Source organism: Labrus bergylta, chromosome 18, assembly GCF_963930695.1.
Source record: "Labrus bergylta chromosome 18, fLabBer1.1, whole genome shotgun sequence".
NCBI classification, from domain to species: Eukaryota; Metazoa; Chordata; class Actinopteri; order Labriformes; family Labridae; genus Labrus; species Labrus bergylta.
In genome coordinates, this window is record NC_089212.1 from 23,786,145 (window position 1) to 23,809,704 (window position 23,560).

Consider the following 23,560-nt stretch of genomic DNA (forward strand, 5'->3'; position numbering starts at 1 on the left):
TCATGTAATACTATTCTGCACACTGCACGAGCATTCAGCTTTCTTTGTACCCAGTGTGTTTTATCAAACCTGCAAAGTTCAGCTTAAAGTATTTCTGACATGCAGTTCAGTTATTGGAGTATCCTTCATTCACTTTGCTCCTCTTTGCCGCCGTCGGCCTCCTATGATAGAGAAAAGCTTGTGAGTGTACCTCAGAGGCCTTCCTGCCCAGCAGCAGGTAGGTGGCTGTGATCTCGTCATACTTCATCTTAGCCAGAGACTCCTGGATCTCCTCCAGGTTGTAGCCCATCCCCACCATCACATCTGCACAGGGAAAACACAAACATGCTTCATTAAAAAAAAAAAAAAGATATATTACATGCAGCATTTAAACAAAGCTAATGCATACACACTAAAGGTTAACAGTTATTGGCTGGATAAAGTGTTGTGTTTTTAGTGAGGAGTCAAAAGAAGAGGACAGATTCATCTCTCTAAGATACCATCATCAAGCTAAAATCTCAAAAACAATCAAGATAAGTGTCAAACATGTGGGTGATGAGGAGTTTAGCTCAGGCTGTGTAATGCAGAGTTCAAGTTTGCTTAAATTAACCGGGTCATCTTCTTGTGATGTCATGTGTTTGGTCTCTCAATAAGTTAAAACATTTTTTTTTTTTTTTTTTACAAAGTGAGATGTGTGATCATTGTAGAGCCGCCAAAGCCGACTTCAGAGTTTTGGAAAATCAGTATTTTGGTCTTGAAGATCTACAACCTCGCCCTACGATGGTCATGTTTGCGGTGCAAAGGAAATGTTTTTGCTTCTGTCACCCTGATAGCTCGACTCTAGAGAGGAGGGGGCTGCAGTTCCACTTTTAAACACTAGGTGTCAGCGTTACATACTGCTCCTTTAAAGAACAGTTTTATTAACATTTGCACCTTTACATTTCTCTGCACTTTGTTGTTTTTTGTCCTTTTTATCTTAGACAGTTTTTTTCATTCTTTGTATTTTTTACTTTGTGCAATGAGAATAGAAACCAGTCCTCATCACATCAGGAATAAAGAATGATTTAAAAAATGTCTTTGTTTCTATCACAACAATTGTTTACTATTACAGAGAATTTTGCCAATTAAGATGTAAGTGAGGAAAGCAATAGGAAGAAACTGCTAAGTAGAGGACAATAACAATAACAGCATATGGCAGGTGATTAATTTTGCATGAAGATTTCTCACTCTGCCATTTTGCAGATCAGTGATTGCACTACACGAGTGTTTGTTCGAGGCTTTGATTCTTGCGAGCTGCAAAGATCAGGTAGTCACCCCTCCTGCTCTCCAATCAGCATCTTTCTGCTTCCGATTGATCGAGGCAGAGCGGTGAGAGAGTGTGTGAGTGAGCGGACGTTTACGCACACGCGCACACAAACACACACACAGGGCCATGACGTGTGGCCTCCCCCGTTCTCCAGCTCACGTTTGCAGCAGCATGCCGGGGGAAGCAGGGAGGTGCATCCTGCTGCAGCCTAATGTGCTTTAAACATTTATCTGTGTGTGTGTGTGTGTGTGAGTCTCTACAGTGTGCATTATAGGAAGGCTTTTATCCTTTCATCTCAACACTATACGCAGCATATTAATCTTTAATAGACTCTCTTCTGTCTGAGAAATGTTGGAGAACATTACCAATGGAAGCAGAGTACATCTTCAGAGATACGGTGGGGCCAACCTGGGTCTTATTTTTTTACCTGTTTGTGAGCCTGAAACTGTTATAGCATGTTTTTATAGTGTAGGACTTGATCCCTGCAAAGCTGGTTATTCATTCAAAATACCTGAAACCCTCTGGATGCAATAGATTTTTCTTGTGTGAGAAAGATTCTTTGTTTTCAGGGTTACATCGCCTTGCAGACAGCCTTCGGATCCTAACTTCACTCTGAAGCTCTCTGATGAAAGCCGTGCTACTGTCATTATTTCTGCTGGGTTGACAGCTCTCCTTTACAGGTGCGTTTCCTGACTGTTATCTTCTGATTTGGTTGAATCAAATCAAAATGAGAAATCTACCCAGGCAGTTGTGACAATTTCAAATCACAACACACCTGCATCATGACTTGTCTGTCTTCCCTTTCCGTTGTGCACCATGGAGGTGAACATCCACGTTCATGTGTTGAAGGCTCGCTCGCAGCACAAGAAGAGAGGCCGCGGGCGAGAAACCAGCTGAGCCTCTGTTACCAGGCAGACTCTGTGATAACCATCTCTCTCACATTCAACCTCCTCCTCGCCCTCTCAACACACTGCTGCTCTTGTTTCCTCTTTGAGATCTGCTTTAGTCTTGCAGTATAAGATATATACGGATATATTTAAGCTCTTATTTTGAAAGGTTTAGTAACAATAATCCAACAGGAATCAAAATAGTATGTATGTTTCTGTAAATGTTCACTGCAGCTTTTTTTAGACGTGACAGAAAGAGCTACAGTGGCCTGAATATATTATTTCAGGCGCTCCAGCTGCCTCAGTGATGGATTTAAAAACAGGTCGATGCATTATGTTGAAATTAAGTTATTGAAAAGCGCAAAACCGGAAAGTTGGGGCTCTGATTTATGTATTTTCTCACATTTAAAATCCCAGAAAATAACTACTTTTTGGTTTATTACTAGAGGACGACAAAAGTTGATCTTGATCTTGCTGAAAATGGCATTTTTGTAGGTGAACTTCCTCATCCTTTTAATCCTGACATTAAATCTACATTAAGAGCCGTGTGTTGCATCAGTTTTTGCAGGTGTTGTTTTTATCTCTCCTGCAGTCCTGACAGTTCAAGGCTTCCTGACATGCAAACACGATCTCTCCTAAAACACTTCAGTATTTTATTTGGGGAAGGCTTCACTCTTAAACTTTTATATGCATTATTTAAGAATGGGGGATTCCTCTCTGAGCTTAAGAACATCCCTCCTCCCTTTGCTGTCTTTTTCTCTGCTCTGACTGGGTGACTGGGAGTTCGCACCGGCACATGTGCCAACCTCAGCTGCTGTTATGTAAGAGGCCCCCCCCCCCCCATCTCTGTTCACAGCTTTCATCCAGGGCACGACGGGGGAGGCTTCTCCTCGCTCTCTCGGTCTTTACTCTACTCTCATTCTCTCTCTTCATGCACCAGCTCTGTTCTTGTTTACTTATTCATCATCACATTTCATCTTTCTTCTCTTTTAAAGCTTTGCAGCAGAAATAATGAGACCATCTCTGGGGTGTGCAGCTAGAACCCCTCTAACATTTAATCTCCCCAAAATCAGACCAACATTAACAGCATATTTGAGTATTCGCTGTTAGAAAACACCAGTGCACTTTTTTGTTTTGTTTTGAATTCTCAAAAGCCCAATGGTCTTAACACACCAGAAAAAAAAGTAACCTATCAACAAACTTTCCTCTGCAGAAAGAAGCCACATCAGCATCAATGGGAGATTGTTTTTTTTTTTTTTTTATAAATCGACTTGCCTATTCTCTTCTGGTCCGTGATGTCCAGCTCAGGTTCAGTGTAAGGCTTGAGCTCGTCCTCCTCAAATCCTGCGTTGATCCATCGATCCTTCATGATTTGCTGTCAAAGTAAAGAGAGACGTTCAGAGACTCACTGACACCTGATTTTGTTGTGTCGATAATTAAGGATGAGAAAATAAAAAATAAAGGGTGAAAAGATGTAACCTTTTTTGGTAACAGAGGCATAAGAGAGACATGGAAATTTAGGAGGAGAGAGTGGGGGATGACATGCAGGTCAGACTTGAACCCACGGGGACTCTGCTATGAGGACCTCCTCAGATTGGACCCTGAGGTGCAGGACGGAGCGATACAGAAACTCTTCATTTTATTTGACCTGTTAAGTCGACTAAATGGTTAAAAACATCCTCACCCTCGCTAGTCGACATCTGTCTGTCTCTCTGCCTGTCTCTCTCTCTCTCTGCCTGCCTGTCTGTCTGCCTGTCTTTCTCTCTGCCTGTCTGTGTGTCTGCCTGTCTCTGTCTCTCTCCGTCTGTCTGTCTCTCTGCCTGTCTGTCTGTGTCTGTGTCTCTCTCTCTCTCTCTCTGTCTGTCTGTCTGTCTGTCTCTCTCTCTCTGTCTGTCTGTCTGTCTGCCTGTCTCTCTCTCTGTCTCTGCCTGTCTGTCTGCCTCTCTCTGCCTGTCTGTCTGTCTCTTTCTGCATGTCTGCCTGTCTCTCTCTCTGCCTGCCTGCCTGTCTGTCTGTCTCTCTGCCTGTCTGTCTCTCTCTCTGCCTGCCTGCTTGTCTGTCTGTCTGTCTCTCTGCCTGTCTGTCTGCCTCTCTCTGCCTGTCTGTCTGTCTGTCTCTTTCTGCCTGTCTGTCTGTCTCTCTTTCTCTCTGTCTCTCTGCCTGTCTGCCTCTCTCTGCCTGTCTCTCTGCCTCTCTCTGCCTGTCTGTCTGCCTGTCTCTCTCTCTGGCTGTCTGCCTCTCTCTGCCTGTCTGTCTGTCTCTTTCTGTCTGTCTGTCTGTCTGTTTCACAGTAGGGACCATGTTTTGAGATTGATTTCAGCTCACTGAGCATTACTCCCCCTCATCAGCGAGGCTTACCGACCTTTCTGTAAATTAATCAGAATAATCTGCAGCTACACAACTAACCTTTATACATGTAAACATTTTACTGTATAAAATACACCAGTCAATGTTTGAAGGTGGACGTAGCCATGTGTAAAAAAAGAGAAAAGTCCTCACACAGCTTCAGGCCTGAGGAAGATCCTTTTTTCCGATCGAAGTGTTGCTCATTGGGAGCTGAACAGTGTGCGGACCTTTCTCTTTTTTCTGTAGTCTATACATTTTGCTTTCCTGCAGGACTTGTCTGCATTTAGCTTGGACGTGTGCACGCAAGTTTTCTCCTTTTTGTTGTTACATCCAAGCCATCTCCTGCAGTTTTCAGTGTTTGTTTGACTTCAACTCTTTCTCCTGCTTTTCCTCCACTCAGTCACGAGAAGAACTAAACACAAAGCCAAAGTCGTTGTGGCTTTAATGAGAAATTGAATTTATGAAGCTAAGAGGCTTTGCGCCTAAGCTCTAAACGGTATGTCGTAAAAAAACACAATGTACAACTATAAATCAAATGCTTCACGGACATTTACAGGACAAGCTTAATTTTGTTTTTCCTCTTTTGGAGCCGGAGATTACACAAGTTCTATTTTTAGTATTTTCTGTGTTCTCAGGGATCAGTGAAGTATCTCTTTATCTTTTATTACAAGTTTTAAGTTTTTTTTTTTAAATGCTAAACTTGCAGACCAGAAGCCTGGACATATATTGAGTGTGTTACCACCATCTCTTTCTGTCCTGACATCACAGCACTGTGCAGCATCACATTCGTTCAGACCGTTGTTATCAATTTGCAGCTGATCAATTTCACTCTGGGCTTTAAAGAAAGTCTGAGCCAAACTAATTATCCCTGATCATGCTCTGATGTTACTGCAGCTCAAATCTAGGGCAATCATGAGGCTTCCAGGGCCCGACATATGTGACCCGACAGCTTTTAGATATACTCACTCACATTCGGCTCGGCTATAAAAACGTCTCCTGCTGTTAAAACTCAAATCAAAGACGCACAATGTCTCTTTGATTAAACGACCCATTTAAAAATGTACAAGTCTGCCTTTCATCCTGATCAAGTTTAGAGCTCACGAGCCAAAAATACTCACAAAGAGAAATCATGTTTTTGTTTTTTTTAATGTGATAATGTTGTACTGCAGGGAGGCAGGTAGAGCTGCACGATTCCAGCTGAAAAATGTTCATTTACACATTTTTTCTGACAACGAGATCATCACTTCGATTGATCTGATTGATTGAACACTTCTCTCGCTGTCCTCTGTCCTCTCGCATCTAACGCGACTATTTTTAATCTCAGCAGACGCTCCGAGGGGAATGAAACGTCCAAAAAAATCTTTACTATTATCAGATTGTGACTTGAGGAAAAATGAAATCTGCATTTTAAACTGTTAACAGACACAAACTTTCATCCGTAAGGATCATTTGGCCACAACTTTTAGACCAGAACATGAGCAACATTTGTGGTTAAAATATTGTGGAGAGGGGTGCCGGATGGTCTAGTGGTTATGTCACGCGCCCCATGTGCAGAGGCTGTAGTCCTCGCCACAGCGCCCGTGGGTCTGAATCCACCCTCAGCCCCTTTTCTGCATGTCATGCCCAACTCTCCCCTCTCAACATTTCCTTTCTCTCTTCAGCTGTCCAATCATGAAAAAGGAAAAAAAATGCCCCCAAAAAATATCTTTTAAAAAACAATAATCTCCACAATGTTTATTTCACAACAAAACTCACTGCTGATGTTTCATGTTTTGTATACAAACATCTCACCTTTTGAATGCTGCTTTATCTTACCTTTATCTTAATTGTGATTTTGAATTTTGTCAAGAAGTATGTTTTGATTCCATTTTGGTTATGAATAAACCTCCACTGAATAAGAATAATCACTCGAACTCAAAAACCTGCTCCCTCTCTATAACATTCATGATTTAGATTCATTTTTCATGCCACCCCGAGCACTTTGATGCTCCCCCGGCTCATTTATATATTAAGGAAGATGTGAACAGAGACAATTTTGGTACAAACAGAAGAATGACGATGCATTATTCATGGTTACGACATCAGAAAGGAGGAGGTGTGTGGGCCGGCGCACACAGAAAAGAGGACACCGTGGGTGCCGGAGAAGATGATGCAGAGGGGTGGGGGGGAGATGCAGGAGCCGAGGGGAGGTGAAGAGGGGTTTGTTGGAGAGGTGGAGGAGAGATGACATTCTCCGATGGTGCTGACGTGCTGTAGGAAAATGTGTTAAGAATTAAGAGGTATATTTACATTTTCTGCGTCCTCCCTCACCTCGAGAGTACCCCGCTTGGACGGGTTGAGCACCAGGAAGCGTTTGAGGAGGTTCTCGCAGTCTGTGGACATGTAGAAAGGGATGCGGTACTTTCCTCTGAGCACGCGCTCGCGCAGCTCCTGCAGAGAGAAGAACAGCAAACAAGACGTTAACAAAACTCTTAAAACACGCAATGAGTGATGGATCACTTTTGTCTGAGTGGAGAGGTCAGGACAGGTACACTCCACAGACTTTGACTGCCTCTACCTCAGGCTGAGTGTCTGACTTTAAGGTCACATATTCTCCTCCTTTTCAAAAAGTTTAAATAAGTCTCAGAGCTCCTCAAAACATGTGTGAACTTTCTTGTTCTAAATCCACTCTGATCCTGTATTTGATCATGTCTATAAACCCCTCTATTTCAGCCCTGCTCAGAACAGGCTGTTTCTGTGTCTGTACCTTTAAATATGTAAATGAGCTGTTTCTGACCACGCCCCTCTGGACACAAAAACCACAAACAGCTGTTATACCTGTTCGGTATAACTGTCCAAAAAGGTCCCCAGAGAACAGATGATGTCGCTTTAGTCAGGAAACAAACACAAAAAGAGCAGCAGGTTGAAAGGTGGGTCTGAAGTATCAGCATTGATTCTCCTACCTTGAGGTTCTGTCCATCAAAGGGCAGCGAGCCGCTGACCAGCGTGTACAGAATGACCCCCAGACTCCAGACGTCCACCTCGGGCCCGTCGTACTTCTTCCCCTGGAAAAGCTCCGGCGCTGCGTACGGAGGAGAGCCGCAGAACGTGTCCAGCTTGTTGCCCATGGTGAACTCGTTACTGAAGCCGAAGTCTGCGATCTTGATGTTCATGTCTGCGTCGAGGAGCAGGTTCTCAGCCTGAGGACAGACGAACAGCTGATCAGTTCAGTCTGTCTTTACAAACTGAAGGACATTCAGTCGTCTGACTCAAAGCTGTTTAAAAGTATTAAATCAGTTTCACCGTCGTTTTGGGGATGAAGCTGGAGATTAGACGGCTTTGGGAGAATATCATTCTGTAAGTGTAAGAATTGTACTTTTGATCTTTAAAGAGAGATGTTCCATCTTGTCTGAACGTCGTCATGGAGACAATTTGTGCCCAATGATCTTTTTTAATCTGTGTTGTTGAAAGGCGCCGCCAGTCTGACATCCGATCCGTAAATTACGTCACGATTGGACCCGATACCGATGTAAGATTGGATCTCTTCTTTGAAATGCATTTTTCCCACTAAACCAACAGAGTAAACCTAAAGAATCTAATTTAACAAACAAGTAAAACAGAGAAAAGCAGAAACTTTTTGGACAGCTTTCCTCATCACTGCAACTATTTTAAATGCATGCCTAATGCACTTATAATTTCTGCTCTAACATCCACAGCGTGATCTGGTTTGATAGAGTGTGATGTAACACGATATCTCTTCTGTGAATGAAAATGTTTCCCAACGTAGGCCAACGTTTAAAAAACTCAAAACATCTGCTCGGTGCTCGCATGCAGCTGAAGGCGAAACACTAATTAGGAAGCTGAAGGAAAGAGAGCCGAGAAATCTGCTGTCGGAGCAGAAGGACTAAAACTTCACCCTCAGAGGCTTTTACTCTCGCTGTGCAAGGAACTGATTGGGGCTGACCATCACTTACAGCAGAATTTACACACACACACACGCACAAAAAGATGTGTTATTTCAGGGAGAGATATCGGGGAAGCCCTGAGAGTCAAGCATGTCTCACAAGAACAAAGCGGAAGGCACATGTGGTTAAACCTGTTTGTCATGCACATCTCCACCATCACACCTGGAACATGTAGGACACACACAGACACAAACACACTTGTACACAGGTGGAGGAAGCAGCACACACTGCTCTAACGTCTCCCTGCTCGTGCATCATTCATGACGCTCTTACACATGCAGAGCAGATACACGTCTTCTCTTAGACTCCCGAGATGAAAAATACAGAGGCATTAATATTTATACTCAGAGAATTAGGAAGCGTCACAGCTGCAGAATGGAGGAGGCTCCTTAGCCACTAAGACAGGTGATGAGGTGGAGAAACATGTGAGCAGTTTAGAGGGGCCTCTTTGAAGCACTCCCCCTCCACAGAGCGTGACGTATCTGTGCGCTAAGTGGCGGTTGTGCAGCGCCTCCTCGTTAGCCGCATACGCCAATCACACATGCTGTGTTAGCATCGTCGAGAGGGAATACGGGAGTTAGAATAAGAGTCATGAATCACGCAATGCTGACGTCAGCTCCATACTGGGTGACCTTTCTGTTCAGTATGAGTCAGGGGTAATCAGCCTTAAAAGGTGAAGACACTAATTTTAACTCTTCATGGCTTTACTAATTAAAATAAATGCTGAAAAAAAAAAAATTGTGTGCATAAATTAGTGCTGAAATGAGACAGAAGAATCACACCACACCTCATCTTAATCTGAGACTACTGATCGCTTTCTTATTTTTTTATTGTCTTGAATTCCATTTTTTTTCCTATTTTTGTGAAATTGAATTAATTGTAGTGTTTTAATGTGTGTCAGTTTAATAAACAGATATGGACACCTGCACAACTGTACATGCTCTACGCTTTACTTTTGGTATAAATGCGACGCACGCTATCCCTCTAGCTTGTGTTGATATCCGCAGGGCAGACAAAAACAGCACTTCTGCTTTGCTATTCGTTTATGCTGTTTGACTTCCAGGTGGCCGGCTGACACAGGAACTTAGACATGCTCAGAACACCTAGTACAGTTTGATTGAGGTGTAAACATGCAAGTGTGAACCGGTCTCTAACCCCCCTTACGTAGGTGTGATAGTCTGACTCTAGAAATATGACTTGGTATGATTTCAGTTTAGCTAAAATGTTGATAAAAAAGTCAATTTTTAGTTGGAGCAAAATAAAATACTGACTTTTTTTAAACTGCACGTAGACGTACTGAGTGGACAGAGAGGTGCTCTCTTGAACAACCCTCCAAGTGGCTGAACTGAATTCTGCTTCATTGATAAGATGTCAGCTTCTGTTGGTGCACTGACAGTCTGTTTATTTTGTGGCTACCAACCAGCAGCGCTTCTCTGAACTCACCTTGAGGTCTCTGTGAACAATGTGCTTCTGGTGGCAGTACTGCACCGCCGATACAATCTGTACAAGAAAAGAAAAAAACACAAGCAGGGTTTAGTTAAACGTCTGGTGTTCTGTTTTCAGGGCATGATAAAGGATGTGGTAGAGGAGGAGGAGGAGGAGTAGATGATGTGGTCGGCAGGGACACGAAAGATAAAACAAACGCAGATGAAGCTGATGACAGAAGGAGGTTGAGACAGAACATGTTTCCTCTGTGCGGGGCCATTTGTCTGTCTCAGAGTCCAGGTAGCAGCCTGCGCTAATGGGGCAGGAAAGCTGTGAAGGATTACCAATAACTGGGTCTCACAGGGTTTCAACGCAATCTACACTTTGGACATTGCTTTAGTTTGATTTCTCACTGTTTGCACCATCAGCTCCAGATTAAAAACGAGACCAAGTGACTCTGAGCTCTCTGTGGAAACCCCTTTGCTAGCATGGACACATTTCAGGGTGCCAATGTTAATGCTGCAAAATCATCAATGTGTGTTTGGTTGCTATTTTCATTTCTGCTTAAGGCAAATGCTTCCACATCTACAGAGCTGCTAAATGCTGCTGTGGGGACTGGCAAAAACCTGAGTAACATATGGAACCAGCTATGTATATCAAAACTTGATTCGTTCATAGTGGCTTTGCATAGGCATGGATAATTACAGGTAAGTGGAAACACCTGCACTATGATGAAACATCTATGCAGCATGAGGTTTAAATCCTGGGATTCCATCTATCTGACATAATAAGGGGTTTTCTGCCTCCAGACAAAGCAGCATGTCAATTAAAGGAGGCTAATATTCCGTGTTATAGTAGAGTAAACGACCCAGGGTGAGCATTTTATTTACAAAATCTTGTTTTTAGAGTTTTGGGTTAGCGGTTTAGCACTCGTCTGCTGCTGTCTTTGCCTTACAGAACCCTTCAAATGAAACAGGATTAAGTTTGGAGACATGAGGTGGGGGAGCTGAGGGATGAAGGAGGTGTATCTGAAGAAAGCATTATTTGTTTTGGTCTGGAAACCTGCTCTGGAAGTCGCAGTGTAGGTCTTTACAATCTTTAGATTTAAGTAATGACTCCTTCTTTATGAAGTCAAACTGTAGCCTTATTCAGTGACTTAGTCAAAACTTTAAAACGGCACCTGAAGATAATGTAATAGACTCTTTTGTGTTGTTTTTCTGTGATTGAAATCAATGTTTTAAGCCTCACTGATGTACATGTCCTACAGAAAGTTATTGAGAAATGTCTTAGTTTAGGGTTTGGCTAGCTTCTTACAGACCAACAACACTCAATGACTTTGCACTGTGTCACTGAGCAGTGAGTGATGGAGACAGGAGGAGATTTGGACACTTGTCATCAGTCTTCAGACGACAGAGGTTGCTGTTCCAGAAGCAGGACAGCGGCCTTTCTGTGGGCAGAGCCGGGAGCAGAGGTGTGAAACCGGAACACTGCAGGGGGGGGGGAAGCTGGTTACCTGTCTAAATTTAGCCCTGGCCTCTTTTTCCTTCATTCTTCCGTGTGCAACCAGGTAGTCAAAGACCTCTCCTGCAAAAAGAAACACAAAGAGAGAGAGAGAGAGAGGGGGAGTTAGAGAGATATAAAGAGAACATGAGACAGAAAAAGCCGTGAATGAAGAGAGCGATCCAAAGAAGGTGGAGAGAGACACAAAGTGAGTCATAACTTAAGCAGATAAAAATAACTTCAGGATGAACTTTTCTCCACAGCTGGCCCCTCACCCTCACCCCATGTGCATGGTTCCAGGGTGTTTCTTGACCATATTGAGGCGAGCGCGGTGCTGCTTCCTCTGAACTGAGCCTTCTCCTGCAGGCACAAAAGCTGCTGCCTCTCTCTGCTCCAGCAGCAGATCCTTCCCCTCGGCCCACGGTTTCTGCACACTTCCAGCCAAAACGTGACAACGCTCGCTCGTGTGCTAATTGAACCTTGAGTGGTTGCCTTACGTGTCCATGTCTCTACCCGGGCTGAGATAGGATCTAAACACAATAACGAGCAACAACACCGCCTCCCCTGCTTTTTCCTGAATGCTCGAAAACCCTCCCACTCTCTCTCTCAGCGTTGACCTGCAGAGGCAGTCAGAGTGTTTGTTTCCGTACTTCAGAGCTCCAGAAAAGCAACAATTCATCACAACTCTGTGAGTCAACTGCTAAAGACAGAGTGTGCCAGCTGACAACCTTTCATGTCAGAGCTGAAGGTCACAGTGTGTGCTGCACATGGGGATGGAATCAGGGGGGGAAAAAAGGAAAAGTAGCATGAAGTGTGTGTGTGTGTTAGAAATGAGAGGAACATTTGCCACTCAAAGGAAAAAAAGTATTTGGATCAGGAAGTTTAAAATAAGCCACTTATAATGTAAGGATGAAGCCACTTATAATTTAAAGTTGAGGCCACTTCTAGAGCTAACATCCTTGCAGAGATTTCCTCCGTTTGATTACATTCCTACAGTTCACTTAGCAGACGCTTTTATCCAAAGCAACGTACATCTGAGAGTGAATACAATCCCCCACATCACAATTTCCCTTACAATTTGAACTTGCCAAAACAAAAACACAGTCCCTTTTGGATGGCAGACACTTATCGGACTCTAATCTAGGAAAAACAACAACAGGAGGCTGTGAGGTATCTGACTAATAGTCTACAGCTTTGCCAGCAGCTCCACGGGGGTGTACTTCAGACACAGCTGAGCTCTGAGCTAAATGCTAACATCTGCATGCTACAGTGCTAAGTGTAAGCAGGTATAATGGCTGCCTTCCAATGCCTTTACTTCCATACTATTTAGTTAACAGGGAAAACATGTAGTCAGTCCAGTAGAAGTGCAGTATGTAAAAGACACCATATGCAAGCTCGCATGCTTTACTGAGATCAACAACTCTGTGTGCAGAAAGGTTTTGGAAGTTTTCGATTGTTGGTATCCAACAATCGAAAACTTCCAAAACCTTTTGATTTCATGTGTTAAAAACAATAAAATCAGATTTTTTTTTTTATATCAGATAGTATCAAAAAATACAGAAACATATACAAAACTACTGTCATGTCCCAGAGCACAAAAAATCGATGTCCCATTGGAAGAAATATTAGATTTACTTTATTAAGATGTAATGCAATTGGTGTGTGTGATCAGACCTCCCATCTCTGCGGAAATGTGATTTTCCCCTCATAGAGCAGTTCTCCACAATTTGCCGCCTGCGCCGCTTTGCTCAGCATTACGAGCATGACCTTTACAAGAAATCAATAACAGCCTCAGCCTTTGAGACGGGGTGAGGGGGGGGGCTGAGGGGGGGCATGTGTGACGCTGCATGAAATGACAAATTACAGAAAGCTGTCCCCAAATGAAATCTTAAAGGAAGGAGGAAAGTCATACCCACGTTGGGAGATAAAAATCAAAGATTTCTTCCCTTTAATTTTGGTTTTAAAGAAAATTGTTTTTGGGCTGTAAAGTTATCAACACTGGTGTTCTGTCACTTTCAACAAACTACAAATGACATGATAAATGTCAGGTCCAGTCAGTCACTGAAAAACAGTCTAAATCCATCACTGAAAGCTTTTCATACAGTTATTTCTCTTTCATGTGTTTTGGTGAACGAGCCTCTTCACTGTCTGGAACACAAGGTCACCGGTGATGATGACTCTAATTAACCTTCACAGACTCACCACTAAAACACAGATTTGCTCACGATCAGGCTTTTTCGGGCCGCAGAGGAGGAGGAACTACAATGATCGTGTTTATCCAAGCCGTTATATTTAACACAGTAGGTGACGATACAGACAGCGGCGTCACATCTATTTTTTTTGGTTCCACTCATGCAGGAAACCGTGGCGCTGGTAGGAGTCGACAAACACGTTTTTCCTGCTCTGGCTTTCCTCTCCGCGTTTCAACACACTGATTCGTATCTTGACGCTGACATACATCTCCATACCTTTGTGTGCTTGAACCTCCAGAATCCAAACTGATCTTTATCTCACAGGTCCATTCCTTCCTCGTGAACTGGTTATTTACTATTCCTGGGAAGTCTTATCATTGTAGGTCGTTGTAGGTCATTACAGGACTTCAGGACGTCATTAGAAATATAATCACAATTTCCAGATAAGCTGCACTCTTGGATTTTCCCATCCACTCATTATAATTGAATATTAAGAGATAGGGACGTGGAGATTAACGGCTGGTGGCTCTAATTCTTCAGCCATATGTGTTCAAAGCGATGCAGCAGAAGGTGTCACAACAGGATGACACGTTTACATGAGCGTCAGTCAAACCAGAGTAAACCACGAGGGAAAAAAAGGCATTCATGTAAGGAGGATTAAAATGACTTCATAATGAGGATCTTAAATTTAATCGCTACAGAAACATTACAGAATCACATACGTCATGTGTGGAATTATTTAGTTTTCATTTCTTACTGCGTCACATGTTAACATTTCTAGCTTGTTAAGTTTCTGTCTTCCATTTGGTCTTTTTCATTTTTTATACCTCACATACTTAATTTTTGTCTGTGCATAATTTATAGTGCACATACAAAGAGAGGACAGAGGGCACCGGTGGCCGAGTGGTTAATCTGTGAGCCCAATGTATGGAGGCTGTAGTCCTGGAAGCGGGCTGCCCGGGTTTCAAATCTGACCTGTGGCTCCTTTCCCGCATGTAATTCCCCACTCTCTCTCTCGCCCCAATTTCTAACTCTATCCACTGTCGTACCAATAAAGGCACAAAACATCCAAAAATATAATGTGAAAAATAAAAGGATTTGACACAAAATGCATCGAGTATTAAGGTGCTACCCTTGCAGGTTATAATTTTTAATTTATAGCTAAATGTGGACTAAATAAAATATTATTCTGAAGTAAATTATCAGGTTAAAAAAAGTAAGACAGGGCGTAAATGAACCACAAATGTTGATGTGAGGATGCTGATATTGTGCCCCACTTCTTGTCCATATTTTCTGTGCCGCAAACATCAACAGCACGAGATTTCTCTCTCAGTTTGCTGTAGACATCACAAGAATTAAAGTTTGATCCAAAGGAAACTGGACTTGGTTGAAGATCTTGATCTCCTCCGAAAGGCTTCTTCAGAAAAGTAAGATAATGATCATTTCAAATTTTTAGGTCGATCCAGCAGATTGTTTAGAAACTGAAGAAGCCTTTCAGAGGAGATCAAGATCTTCAAACAGTTGAATTTACCGTGACCTGGATGACTGAGAACCCACACAGACATCACAAGAATGAATTCATTTTCTGTCCTCCTGCTTTTGTCCTCTCAGGTAGAAGTCTGCAGACTGTATGCTGCTCCCAGTGTGCATAAATTATTTAAACGCACACATTTATCACATTTGGTGTTAATAAATCATACTCGGGTCCTCGGGAGCTGCACACAGCGTGCAGATTTCTACCGGCTATATCTGCTCCTCCGCACAGCAGCTGTTGAGGTGTGGCTGTAAAAGTTTGAGTTTTATTGTTTTACAGCTGAGTTTACAGTCCGCCTGCCTTTGTCAAACATGTTTCTGTCTTCTGTGTTTGCACTTCTGTGTAAAAATGCCAAGTTCCTTTTTTCTATGGTGGGGAAATTATCAAATTTCTCAGGCTCATGAATTCACATACAGCATGCTGCAGGACGGGTGAAGGGTTTTAAGCTTCCAGCAACAACATGTTGACAACTTTATTTCTGTCTCACCTCCACTGGCGTACTCCATGACCAGGTAGAGCGTCCTCTCCGTCTCAATCACCTCAAAAAGCTTGACTGAAAGAAGAGAGAGACACAAAGAGAGGGGGGAAATTAAAAATTAAATTATGTCTAAAGACGGGGGAGAAACAGACAATAATATATTCATGGACACAAACACTTAAAATTATTTCAAACAGACACCTGGAGGAAGAGGAGAGTGGTAGAGAGAAGTGAGGTGGATCTGTGTGTGTGTGTGTGTGTGTGTGTGTGTGTCGTGACCATGTAAGCAGGGCAGCACTCACTATTTACTGAACGAGACTTTTTCTCTTTTTTACTGCAGTGTGTTGAGCCCTGAGATATAAAAGACTGAGCGAAGAGCGGCTGAGGGCTGCATAGCTAAATATAGACGAGGTGGGATGGAAGACAATGAGAGAGATGGAGATGGCGAGCGAGCGTGCGCGAGTGCGTGCGGGCTGGTGAGCGCTTACTATCACTCTGGTAATTATAATCACATTTCTGCACGGCAAATCGCGAAGCGCCAGGGAATGAAATTAAAAGTAATTAGAGGGAAATCCCATCTCCAAAACCAAACACACCACGGCAGGCTTGACATATGAACGCACTGTATGTGTGTTTTATGACACGAGCATGTGTGTTTTTATGAGTGTGTGTGTACGAGGGACGTTTCTGTGAAAACACATTTATGAACAGGATAAATCACATTTTGAGTCTTGATGGGATTTATTCAAAGGTATTTTGTTGCTTTTAAACGCCTCTATAGACCACAGAAAGTAGTAAGAGTACAAATAGAAAAATAACACAATATTTCTAATCTTAAAACAGAGCTTAAAGGCCCTTCAGTTTCAGTGTCAATCTATCAGTTATGCACCATAAAACTGGAAGTTAGAGAGACAAATAAAACTTCCCCGTATGATTTGTGAAATATTCTTTTGACTCTAAGCCCGTGTCAATAAGATTCAGGAACAATTTTAGCACGAGCTGTAGAGTCTGACCTTCCTCATACTTGAACTGACTCGTCATTTGCAGAGATATTGACATTAGCTCAGGACTGTTTGATTTTAAAGAACACCGTGTAATCTTCTGTGAACTCTGATTGAAAGTTTTAGTGCATAAAGTAGGCTGAAGGTATGCTCCTAATCTGTGACTGTCAGGCAGCAGAAAGGCCAGAGAATCCTGCATGTTGTCCTACATGACACACGTGGACAGATAGAAGCACATTTCTCTTTCAACATCATCAACTCAGGAGAGCTGATGCATCATGTGCTGATATATATTATGTTAATGTGTGTGTAGGACCCACTCACCTATATTGGGATGATTCAAGATCTTCATTATTCTAACTTCTCTGAAGAGCTGAAATCAAAGAGACAAAACAGACGTTTAATGTTCAGTCGGCAGAATTAAATTTAGCACTTTGACATTTCAACATATGAGCATTTCTGAGCTTATACGAAACAGAAACAAACACATTCAAACCACATTTATTCAAACCACAACATTTATAAAAAAAGGGGAAATAAGCATGACCGAAAGAAGCTGTGACAGCAATATTGCAAAAGTGTGTTGACTTCTACTGAAAGGATCTTCAGTCCATCTCAATCTACAAGTTTCATTTTAATTTACGAGACATTTAAATCCAACATGATATACATCTGAGAGCTGGTACTACACAAAGAAGGATCTAGAGAAGAGGAAACGACGTCAGAAAGTGAAAACAAATTGCTTCGATTCTGATCAGACTCAGGAGCTGACAGAAGCGCAGGGTGTAGAGAAGCAGATATTTTCCATCAACAACATCAACATCATCCACTGTATTCATACCATCAGTTATAGTGCGTAGGTGTTCATGAAAAAGCTTGGCCATTAGCTTTTCTTATAGGTGGTTGGAAAGGGACTTTGGAGATTGGATGGAGTTTGGTGATTTGTTCCACCACCAGGGGGCGACAGAGGAGATTTATGACCGTACGACTTTTGTCTGAGCGCGAGCTAGATTGATTTAATTACACAACAAGATGCTAAGTTGCTAACAAACACAAAAGTTAGAGCTTTAACGTTACTGTTGAAGCATTAGATTTTAACTCGGGATACTCTCAGAGATCGAAGTTGGAATTCTGATTTGAGGAGGGCGTTTCTGATGACGTACAGACCGGCAACTGGGATTTCCGACTTCCAAGACCAAATTGAACGCAGCATTAGTGTGTTGCCTTTCTTCATGACTACATTACTCGACAACGCCCGGGACAGGGAGGCTAACGCAGCACGACACAAAGACTTCTTTAAAGGAATTCTCTGTTACTTGAAGAACACAGAATATATTATCCGACGTAAATCTCAATCACACAAACCACAAAAGACATAAAATGTTAATGTTGAGAAAAAGCGTGGTAACATGGGAGTAGTTGTCTTCACTATTTAGCAACGATGGTCGGCGTTACTCAAGCAGAAATAATAATCATGAATGGGGGAATATATTAAAGTTTTATTCACATTATATTCTGTCACATTTATTCACATCATCGAGTGATTTACATTTGAATGAAATCACCAATAAACAGCATGCTGAAGTGTTCCCTTTGAAGACAGGCAACCAAAAGAAACAGACTTCTTTGAACTAAATTATGGATTTTGCAGAATTGTAACTTTAATCCAGCGGCAGTATGTGCATAAGATTTCTGATATTACTCAAGGTAATTACTTTTTAAGTGGCATTTCTAGGTCACAGAGCAATAACTGATCTATAATTTAATTCTAAATGGGATTTCAAACTTCAACACACAGATTACATTAATTTCAAACAGCGGTTCAAATGTTCTCCTGCCTCTAACGTCTGATATATTTGCGTCCTGATCACATTTTTAAAGCGCAGATATAAATCAGGCTCCTCCATGATTCAATGGTTCAAAAACAGGAGATCATGGGTTCAGGAACCCAAACACAGGCCCTTGTGTTGTGCCAACATCAACACACTTGTCAAGGAAATGTGATTATTCTGTCACCGCCGTCACGTCATCTCCCCAAACAGGATCTCCTGCAGCACGGCGTCAGCTCAAACCGGCCGAAGAGCGATGCCTCCCGCCCTCAGGCAAGGCCGAGGAGAGGATCTGAATTAAGTTAAACATGCACCATCACATCTGCCCCCACCACCTCTCTCCCCCCTCCCCTCCCTGCACTAATAACAAGACACTGTGTCAACACACGCTCGCCTCCACATCAGCATTCAGAGCGACCAGACAAGCAGATTCGTAACGGGCCAGAAGTGCTTTTTAGTCTTCCGCTGAACGAGGCACAAAGAGGAACTGAGTGCTATTTATTATTGATCTGACGTTAACTACACCTCGCCCCTCTTCCCTTCCATGAAAATATAAAAAGGCATCCATCTTTCATGAGGCCCAAGTTACCACGGTGACGTAGCTGCAAGATCTGTGCAGAAAGAACGGACGGACCTTCTCCCATCAAATGAGCAAACAGCTGAAAATGTGCGTACTTAGCGCCTTGTTATCAAAGCTCTGATAACTTATATATCTGATATGAAAAATTTGGAAACTACTAAATGCTTATTTTTTTCATTAAATTGTTTTATTTTTCATATTGGACATTTTGTTTGAGCATAATGACATAAAAACTCAGCCAACATGTATCCTACTGCTGTGGAGCTTTTCTATTTCAATCATATTTTAATCAATTAAGATTCGTATTATGGAAAGAAAAATGTGTCCATTTGATGTCAAAGGTCATGTCCAGTTTTATCAGAGCTCAAAGCCCTGTATTTAAAGTGTTTAGTTTGTCTAATTTTGATGTTGATTAATAATAATTGTGGGGCTTTCCTGCATGTCATTCTCCACTCTCTCTCTCCCTGATTTCTGACTCTATCCACTGTCCTATCTCCAAAATAAAAAGCATAAAAAGCCCCAAAATAAACCTTAAAGAAATTCAATTTCACAAATAATCTACGGACTTGAGGTTTAATCTTTTCTCTCATTGAGAAGTGAAATAAATAACAGCAGTAAAATGAGAGGAGAGTCTGAGCGACAGACAACAACATGTTCACATGACAGATTCAAACACATGACGCATCAAACCCGCAGATCCACAGGGACGCCCCGATGAAGGCCTGCCTACAACCTGGACTGATGCTGACTGCCTGAGAGGCAAACAGATGGTGACAGGCAGCGGGTGCCGTTTTCACAGTCAGGCTTCACACACACACACACACACACACACACACTTAGTTAGAGGATACAGGAACAATCTTCAGCCCTTCTCAGAATGCTTCCCCCCCCGCAAAAGTGTTCTAACTAAGCTCAGCAGTCATCATGTCTTTGTACATTTGTATAGATTTCGGCAAATTCACATTGTGCTTCCTCGTGCAGAAGCACGGCACAGCAGGAGCTCCACATAGACACAAAGTCAGACATGCACACAAACAGCTCAGCGCCCCCCCCCCCCCCCCCCCCCCGCTGGCTCCGCTTATCCTGTCTCGCCACTGTAACACCTCTGTTACTACCTCCGCAGACAGTACAGAGGGGGGGGATCACTTTGTCCCCCATTACGCCTCTGCGACTTGAAGCGGCCTTCTAAATAGTGCTTTTTAAGAGATAAGCTACATACCCAAACATTCACACAGAAAACACTCCTGCTTCTTGTGCTGTAAGACACAGGACTGTTTTCTTATCTGTATAATCATTTTAAGATTCATGGATCAGTCTGTTAAAGTAAAAAAAAAAATGTTGAATGTGCTCATCAGAAATTCTAAGAGACATCTTCCTGACGAGTCTTTAGACCAACCGACTGTGCCAAGTCAAAATACTCTTTGTTTGATAAAAAGGCTGAAACTGGAACATGTCATTTTAAAATCAGCTGAGACTGTTCAGTACATTTGAAAAGAAATGCACAGAAAGGTGGAAGAGACTTGGCTGAGATGTGAAGGTTAGTGTGTTAACTTTAAGAAAACGCCACACAGTGCATCGTAAACAGGGCGAGTGATGAATTATGACCCGCATGAAACATGTACCGGTACATTCAATTTTGGTTGTTAAAGGTTTTTAATGTGTTTTAAGTCTTGAAAGCAGCTAACCTGCTGTCACCAAGATATTGATTTCTGATACCTGTATGATGAGGCTGACTGAATTAGTTTAAATAGAGAATACATTTTGATCAGATGTAAGGACTTTTTATTGACTCAAACTGGACTAAAGATCTAAAGTCTAAAGATGGTAAGAATGATTGAAATGTCACTAAAACTAATGAGCATTTTCATCTTTTAACACTGTTGCACAAGCACACCCGACTGGTTCAAACCTTTGTCTCAAAAGCAGCTTAAATACAAAAATAAAATAGTTGTAAAGATAATAAGCATCACTAAAGTCATGCGACTTCAAACCAGTAATTTAGACAGCAACATCCTGCAGCACACGTCAGCCGCGGGGAGGTACTGAGACAATAAATCTCATTTCTGAGACAACTGAAGGGTTAATTATGAGCTCCAGTCAGCGAGGCTTTCAGCACGGCGTCGACCGGTTTGAAGCAATGTGAACCAACTGAGCCAGGAGGAGGAGAAGATGAGGAGGAAGAAGAGGAGCTGCTGGAGTGCGCCTGAGGTCTCCTCACTGTCATTACACCCTGCCTGTGATCTCGCTCTGCCCATCGTTAAACTGAAAATACTCTCCTGAGCGCTCACACGGTACAGAGGAATACGTCGGAGCTGGATTTGTTCCACAAGGAAACTAACTAATACATCTAATGATTACTGGAGAGAAGCTGTGACTCTGAACTAATATGTACAAACTGTACAACCTTATGAAGTCTTTGAAAAGGTCTGGACCGTCCTACTTATCAGAAACAGGCCCGGTTACACCTGGGTACTTGAAAAACTGCCTAAGTGTGGGAATACTTTGTCAGGTATGTTATGCAGTAAACTGAATTAGTGGAAAAAAAACAGCAGAGAGGCAGAGATGATTCACCACATAATCCAAGCACTAGGTCGAGGACGTAAACCTGCTGGTGCGCCAGTCATACCACCGCGATGAGGCACAGCTGTCTCCATTACACAATCTGCAATCTTGTGATCAATACGAAGCACCTTTGGGCTGAGTGACACACGACTTGAGGGTGACATCACACACACAGTCGGGCTTTTGTTAAACAGGAACATGCAGAAAGTTTCCACTCGGACTTAAGTTCCATCAATCAGACCTGATCCGGGGCTTGTAAATGAAATCCAGTGGGCTCCACATTAGATCATTTATCGTGTGTTTCTGGTTAACTTTCATCCCACCAGGTCAGAAAAAAAAACTTTGGAGGTGAGTCACAACAAATCACATTACAGCCTCGGCAGCACATCGGCCCACAGCGATGGATGTCAGCGCACTTTTTTCTGTAATTGACCCCTGGTGTTTCGGTTGCATTTTAGAAGAAGAAGAAGAAAAAAAAATCCTGACATCAGTTTACCCCCGGAGCATTTTGTTGAGCTCAGCTCTTCACTGAGAGTGAGGCAGCTTCTCGGTGCAGTTCTTCGGTCCCTCTGAACCTCTAATGTTACCGCTTCAATCTGGACAAACACATCAACCTGAAGGAACAAACACTGGCTCAAAATAATGCTTCCCATCATCAAAATTTAAGGACGCTGAAAAAGAAAACCAGCTTCTCTCTTATAAAGTTCTGAAGACCTGAATTACAAGATGTCTTCCTTGTCTGTCGCCTGCAGATTTAAAAACAGAATGATGAACTCTTATGGGGCTTTTTGTGGACCTGACACACCAACAAGATCGCCAGCCGTCAGTCCTAGTTGGACTGTAGGTGAGCGGCCGCCGCAAACCCTTCGGCCCATGTCGTCCCTTTTTCTGCCGACATGTTGAATCGGCGTCTGCGGCCGGTGAGAGGAATCTCTCTGATTGGCTGTTCGGAGGTTTAATTTCTCTCCAGCTCTCTCAGGTTCAGGAAAGCCCCTTGAGCATGCCGCTGTAGACTCCATACTTTCACTCATTAGTGCAGTTTCTCCTGATTTGTCTCCTCCGCCTCTTCTTTTCTTTTTCCACTAAAAGACCAAGAACTGACAACGCCATTTTCAACTTTTTATCAGACATTTTTCTCTACTAGTAGACGACCTATAATACAAGTGGTGACCGACAGCGGTGTGAAAATGGTCTTCTCGTATCATAACAACGGACTACCACTGCCTGCTGGCATGAAGAGTTATTTCCTAACACATGCGCAAAACGAACGTGGTGGTTGGCCGTCAGCTGTAGTCTTTGCGGTGTGTTCAAGTGCAACTTTTTGACGTAGACAGAAGGCGACGCCACAGTTAGTTACAGTTGCAGAGACCAGATGCAGTTCAATCAGAAGGGATTCTGCAAGAATTTAGAGGCCTAACATTGCAGCACAGTATTTTACAAAAACAATGGGAACATTATAGATAAATCCAATCTGAATCTAAAATCTGACATTTTGCAACAGATGAATCCCCAGTAGGGTTGTACTGATACCACATTTCTAAAACTTAAACGAGTATGTTGATACTTGTTTCAAAACCACAGAAATACCATTCCTCGGCACTCTATTGGGTAATTCTTGTTTTTACTGACCAAAAACATTCTGGAAAACTCCTGCACACTGTCTAAATTACACAAATACATCGCCAACATATTTGTTCAAATCAGACCGTGCTCTCTCTCCTTCATCACGGCGGCTTTTAGTTAAAAATATGACTGAAGATGTGTCATTTATGGTACATTTCGATACTATCGATCATTAAATAACAGATTGTAGTTAACTTTTTGACAACTAGTATTCAAGAAGTATTGAGGTTTAATTTTAAGTCCTTGTTTACAGACAGACTTTCTTCACATTCTTATGATATATAGTCATATATAGTTAAAAAACCCTGTCAGAAATGCATTTTGTCCAGTTTAATTACTTATTTTAATGTTGCACATCAGATCCAGGTAGAAAT

At 42.4% G+C, this 23,560-nt stretch overlaps 1 protein-coding gene across 30 annotated transcripts in view; it reads right to left on the minus strand.

The window, feature by feature from the left end:
- Positions 1-23,560, minus strand: part of mark3a (MAP/microtubule affinity-regulating kinase 3a) — a 58,053-nt gene that overhangs the window by 18,469 nt on the left and 16,024 nt on the right. For 20 of the 30 annotated variants that reach the window (XR_010669067.1, XR_010669066.1, XM_065966014.1 and 17 more), the window contains 8 exons: positions 16,917-16,965; positions 15,601-15,666; positions 11,401-11,471; positions 9,906-9,962; positions 7,461-7,697; positions 6,808-6,948; positions 3,448-3,547; positions 191-303 (listed from right to left, as the gene is read on the minus strand). Coding sequence is in view for 28 of the 30 variants with exons in the window: in XM_065966014.1 (XP_065822086.1) it covers positions 191-303; positions 3,448-3,547; positions 6,808-6,948; positions 7,461-7,697; positions 9,906-9,962; positions 11,401-11,471; positions 15,601-15,666; positions 16,917-16,965 (834 nt within the window). In the remaining 2 variants the exon portion in view is untranslated. The remainder of the gene's footprint in view (positions 1-190; positions 304-3,447; positions 3,548-6,807; positions 6,949-7,460; positions 7,698-9,905; positions 9,963-11,400; positions 11,472-15,600; positions 15,667-16,916; positions 16,966-23,560) is intronic. The other 10 variants (XM_065966016.1, XM_020649665.3, XM_065966032.1 and 7 more) reach the window with 1 other exon arrangement.